Below are 5,942 nucleotides of genomic sequence, written 5' to 3' on the forward strand. Positions count from 1 at the left end.
CTTGTCATGTATTATGAAAAGAATAACATTTGCCTTAGAGGATGCTACAAGCCAGGAGCAGGGCCCCGGGGAGCGGCGTGACAAATTTGCGTGGCGCTCGGTGATGAACTTGCCACAGTTCTTTAAGAGAACTGACGTGTGCCTTCGCCTCTGATTTGGGGAGAGGGGAAATGCTGTCGGAAAGTTTATTTCTCTCCCGTGGAGGTGGAGGAGGAGGAGGGAATCCAGCTCCCTTCCTGCCAGGGGGATCGGTGGGAAAGGAGCGGAGTTGGGGCGTTTCGACTCTGCCCTGCCCACCCCGGGGGCTTCCTTCTGCTCCTGCTTGCAAAGAGGGAGCAAAAGTCTTTGCCCCCGGGTTGGTTTTGGCTGCAGGGAGGGTTGATGTCCACTGGACATGCTGGGCTCTGTGCACAGCTCTGCTAAGGGGGACCACGTGCTGAGAGCTGAGCCCCAGGAAGAGGTGGGTGGGTGGGGGGAGCCCCCAGCCTCCCTCTCTGCACCTCTGTCACAGGGAGTTCTTCTTTCACCAAGTGCTAAATCACTCAGGAGGAAGATAAATGTGGCTCTAGTGAAGATAACCTGCTCCTGGGATGGGTGTTTTGTTTCCACGAGGGAGGAAAGGCAGAAAGTTGGCTTCTTGTTTCACACGTGGCCCAGGAGAGCTGTAGAATCCTCTTTTCTCGTGAAATCAGTGCTTTAGACCAAATCCATCCTCCTTCCCCTTGTCAAGGAGCAGTCACCCCATACCCCCCACTGCCTCTCTCCCTGAGGCAGGTGCCCAGGAGTCCTGTCTTCTCTTTGGGAGCTCTTGAATAGCCCAGAGGAAGAGGCTGACCTTGCCCTGGAAATTTGCAGCCTGTCAGGAGGCTCTAAGTGGGTCAGGCAGCTGGTGTAAAGTGGGAGAATAATCCAGTTCACACCACTGGCAGCCCATGGGCAGGAGCAAAGCGAGTGTGACTTGTGTGCCCAGCCATGGCAAGCAGCAAGAAGGTGCCAAGGGCAAGGTGGAGCTCGTTGTGGGGTGATGCTGTGGTCCCCAAAGGACCAGGGAGGCCACAGGAGATGTTCAGCTGCTCCACAGGAGATGGTCATGGCAGTGAGTGTGAAACCTCATGACCTGGAAAAACTCCCAGTCAGGGATGGCTGGAAACAGCAAAAGTCTCCAGGAAACTGCTGCATTCCCACATGGAGCATCCAGTGCTCGGGTCCAGCTTTATTCTTTATACTTTATTCCCTTGTATGTCTTTTCCTGAGCACAGTGCAGTGGCCGTGGGCTCAGCAGCATCACCTCAGCTCCTCCCCAGTGCTGGCTGTGTGTCAGGGGTACCTGCTGCCCCATCCCTTAGTGCTCGTGAGATCTGGGGGGGATGAAAAGTGCTGGGGGGATGTAGAGGATCCCTGCAGATCCCTGCTACTTCAATCACTGCTTCATTTGTTCCTCCACTTAATTTGATCAAAACCTTCTGAAAACATATCATTCCTATTTAAAAAGGGGGAAAAAAAACCCCAACACAATTTCTACCCTTTATTTTCATCAGTTTTTATGGCTTTAGGCAGGTACCGTTGGATGATTCAATTGCTGGTTGGACAAAGATGACATTTAATTAAGAAGGAAGGAAAAGGAAGCTAAAGAAAATAATGTATGCCTTCTGCTTTCTCTATCAAGTGTGGAAAAATCGAGCTGAGGAGATTTTCTGTTGTGAAACACGAGGTCTCATCTACAGTGTCAGCAACTTGGCTGCTTCGCAGAGATTCCTCCCAGTGATTGAGATCCAGCGTGGGCCACGGCTCAGCCTCACATCTATCCATTTAATGAAGGAGTCAACTGGGAAAACTGCAGCCCATCCATCTGTCCCCCTGATCCCTCTGTCTGTCCTCTTTTACACCCTTCCCACTTCTTTATCCTTCCACCTCAGTGGTCTGTTTTATCCCGAGAGAAATCCCCAAAGCATCGTCTGGAAGCGTGGGGTTGTGTCAGCAGCACGGGATTGCTGATGACACCTGGAGATCCTGGGGCTTCCATCCCTCCTTGTGCTTTTTCTGGGTGTTATGCTGGGTGGGGAGAGAAGATGAGAAGGGGTGAAGCTGCCAGGAGTCGGGTTAGGGGTGGAAACCGTCTCCTCTGCTCCTCCTGTCCCTTCTTTATTCCTCCTGGTCCTGCTGCTGTTCTTCCCATCTCTGCTCCTTCTACCTTTGCTTTGACCCTAGAGCTGAGGCTGGCAAGAAGGCAGGGATGGAGGAGGAAAGAAGGCAGGGATGGAGGAGGAGGACAGGCAGGGGTAGAGGAGGACAGGCAAGGATGGAGGAGGAGGGCAGGGATGGAGGAAGGCAGGCAGGGATGGGGGAAGGCAGGCAGGACACAAACATCTCAGCCATCAGGATCCTTGCAAGGCTTCCTTTTGGCTTTTTTTTTTCCCTTTCTCAGCTTCAAAAGAAGAACAGAGAATGTAAACCCCAACCTCAGGCATTTTAATTGCATGCTCAGCTTAAACAATTCAGGGGGAAGAGAAAAACAGGCAGTGAGATGTTGCAGTCGGGTAATGATGCTGGGAGAGGGGCAGCCAAAGGAGCCTGGTGAGTTCACGGTGTGCCCTGCGAGCTGGGCAGAGCTTGGGAAGGGCTGGGGAGCTTGGGGGCACTGAGGGATGGAGGAATGAGGGTCCCTCAGTGCTCAGGGGCTCATCCCCAGCAGGCAGACACCGCTCCCTTGCCTGTGACCCTCTGGCAGGCTGGGGCGACTGGAGAATTGCACCTCCTGAGTCTAGATCTCACACAGAATCACAGAATGTTTGGGGTTGGAAGGGACCTCCAGAGATCATCGAGTCCAACCTCCCTGCCAGAGCAGGACCATCTAGTCTATCTCATTTAGATCTCCTCTCTCCATCCCATTTATCCTCTTATTTTGGCCTCTGTTTTTTAAGACTACTGTTCCTTGCTGCTGAGCTGCTCCGTGCTGGGAGTGATGGGGAAATCCCACCCCTCTCCCTCTTCCTCTTCACCCCCAGGTCCCGGCTGGCCGATTTCCACACCAACTGCCAAGCCACCTTCCAGTCCCTGACCAGCTGCCCCGGGGACAACTACCAGGCGTGCCTGGGCTCCTACGCGGGGCTCATCGGTGAGTGCTGGGGGGTCTCGGGGTGGGGAGGGGTCTCTCCCACCACAGCCCCTCATCCTTCTTCCACCTCCCCATCCGGGAGCAGGCTTTGACATAACGCCCAACTACGTGGATGCCAGCACCACCAGCATCACCATCTCGCCCTGGTGCTCCTGCAAAGGCAGCGGCAACATGGAGGAGGAGTGTGAGAAGTTCCTCCGAGACTTCACGGAAAACCCTTGTCTCCGTAAGGCTCTTCCCCACTCCCCTCCTCACCCTGCCCCATCGCCACCAGGGTGCAGCCCCCCATAAATATCTCCTGCTCCTTCATCCCCCCAGGAAATGCCATCCAAGCCTTCGGCAACGGCACCGACGTGAACGTCTCCCCCAAGAACCCCTCGCCCCCCGTCACCCTGCCACCAAAGACAGAGAAGAGCCCTGTCTTGCTGGATGACATCAACGACAGCAACACCATGTACGACACGAGCATCATCACCACCTGCACCTCCATCCAGGTAGGACCTGAGCCCGGTGGCTGCTGCAAACTGGGGGTGCTGGGCTGCACCCCAAGTGGGTCCGTCAGCCACTGCAGCCAGCGGGCAGCAAATCGTCCTGCTCAGTGTAGACATCTCGGGGTGTTGGTGCCCAGGTTTCCAGCAGGATCTGGCCATACCTGGGAATTGGGGGTCTGGATGCTGCTGAGTGTCTGGCGTGGGGAAGGGAGGGCTCCATCCCCTGCCCAACCTTTCCCTGGCTTCTGGCATCATCCCTTGCCTGGCACGAGGCTCGGCGCTGCCCCGAGCCCAAATTCTGCCTCAGCTCACTCGGGGTGAGAACAGTGTGAGTTCCACATGGGTTGAGGAAACCTGGAAAATGCTTCTTTCTTGGCATGGCACTGGGCTTGTGGGTTCAGGCTTTGCTCCTTCGGTGGCAAGGGGGACAGGAGGGCAGTGGAGGTGGGATCAGGGGTGCAGCAGGGGCCTCGGCCGGGGTGTTTGCCGCAGGGAACAGGGTGGGGGTGACCCCAGGGCTGGGATGAAGCTGTGTGAGTGCTGGTGTGCATCCTCTCCTGCTTCGGGCAGGAGCCCTGGGCTGGCCAGGGAGAAGGGATGAGCCCCTTTAGTTTGTTCTCACCTTTCACCAAGCTCTTGATGCTTCCAACCATAGCCTCTGAGACACAATTCCCAAAGCCCTGTGCAGAGTGCTGGAGGCATCGCCCCGTGCCCTCGCTGGGCAGCTCCGAATCTCGTCGGGGAATTTGGGGACCCCGAGGTGCACACACCTGCCCTAAACCTCTTTTCTCCTCTCCAGGAGCACGGACCGAAGCTAAACAAGTCCAAAGAGCAGAGCCTGTGCTACTCAGAGGTACGTCTGGGGCAGGGGGGAGCACGGGGAGGGGTGTCCTGGGGCCGGGAGCTGTTTCCCTCTGGGAATACCCCACCTGGAGCACTGCATCCAGTTCTGGAGCCCCCAGTACAAGAGGGACGTGGAGCTGCTGGAGCGTGTCCAGAGAAGAGCCACGAGAATGATCCGAGGGCTGGAGCAGCTCTGCTGTGAGGGCAGACTGAGAGAGTTGGGGCTGTTCAGTCTGGAGAAGAGAAGGCTCTGAGGGGACCTTATTGTGGCCTTCCAGTGTCTTAGGGGGGCTACAAGAAAGCTGGGGAGGGACTTTTTAGGATATTGAGTAACAACAGGACTAGGGGGAATGGGGCAAAGCTGGCAGTGGGCAGATTCAGGCTGGATGTGAGGAAGAAGTTCTTCCCCATGAGAGTGGTGAGACCCTGGAATGGGTTGCCCAGGGAGGGGGTTGAGGCCCCATCCCTGGGGGTCTTTAAGGCCAGGCTGGAGGAGGCTCTGGGCAGCCTGATCTAGTGGGAGGTGTCCCTGCTCATGGCAGGGGGACTGGGACTGGGGGATCCTTGGGGTCCCTTCCAACCCTGACAGATTCTGATCTGTTTTAGCAGAGGACTTTAGAGCCCTAATGGCTCAATGGTTGGACTTGATGATCTTGAAGGTTCCTTCCAACCTAAAGGATTCTATGATTCTAATAGCTCAGGAAGGACGTGTTGGGAACCATTGACTGGAGGGTTAAACCAGTCATTTTTTTCCAAGCATGGCAGCTTTTGCCCCCAAAAGGGCCCTGCTGAAAGCTCTCCCCTCACCCCCAGACCCAGCTGACCACGGACGTCATGCCAGACCAGAAAACCTTCGTGGACCAGAAGGCCGGTGGCAGCCGACACCGGGCGGGCCGGATCCTGCCCGTTGTGCCCCTCCCCCTCCCCCTCCCCCCCTCCTGCTGCTGGGGTCATAGAGGGGCGAGAACGACAGCGCCGGGGGGCTGGGGACACGCAGGAGCACGGGAAGGACCCGGGGACTGGAGCACCGGGAACGCCGAGCTCCGGGGCCAGGCAGCACCAGGACCCTCACCACGTTGGGAAACTTTGGTGGCTTTTCTTCCTGTTTTCATTTTTCCCTTTTATTTTTATTTTTTTTTCCCTCCTTTGGGTTTTTTTCATGGTGCGTTGGGGTTCCTTTTTGAAAGTGGAAGCCCAAGGGGTGTGGTAAACCCCCATCGTGCAGCCCGCAACGGGGCATCCAGAGCTGCAAGAGGCACCAGGGAGGGAAAATCAGCCTCGAGCAGAGCTTTGGCAAAGGTTACTTGGAGGATTCATCACCCTGGACACGCTGGGGCAGCCGCAGGGCTGGCGAGAGGTCTGCATTGGAGCATCCTGAGGATGGACACGCCGGCGGGAGACTCTCCTGCATCCTCCCAGGGGACTCGCTCGAGCTCTTGAGTTGTCCTGGGGTTGGTTTTTTCCCTTTCCCGTGGTCGGCGAGAGGGATGACG

General features: G+C 56.5%; 1 protein-coding gene across 1 annotated transcript in view; it reads left to right on the top strand.

Moving 5' to 3' along the window:
- LOC103775901 (GDNF family receptor alpha-2) overlaps positions 1-5,358 on the top strand; it is a gene marked incomplete at both ends in the record, with an annotated part of 18,990 nt that extends 13,632 nt beyond the window's left edge. The window contains 5 exons of the mRNA XM_008943374.1: positions 3,006-3,115; positions 3,201-3,341; positions 3,434-3,609; positions 4,406-4,459; positions 5,263-5,358. Coding sequence (XP_008941622.1) covers positions 3,006-3,115; positions 3,201-3,341; positions 3,434-3,609; positions 4,406-4,459; positions 5,263-5,358 — 577 coding nt within the window. The remainder of the gene's footprint in view (positions 1-3,005; positions 3,116-3,200; positions 3,342-3,433; positions 3,610-4,405; positions 4,460-5,262) is intronic.
- Between the last annotated feature and the right edge of the window lie 584 nt (positions 5,359-5,942).

The sequence above is a fragment of the Merops nubicus genome, unplaced genomic scaffold (genome assembly GCF_000691845.1).
Source record: "Merops nubicus isolate BGI_N331 unplaced genomic scaffold, ASM69184v1 scaffold5727, whole genome shotgun sequence".
Lineage (NCBI taxonomy): Eukaryota > Metazoa > Chordata > Aves > Coraciiformes > Meropidae > Merops > Merops nubicus.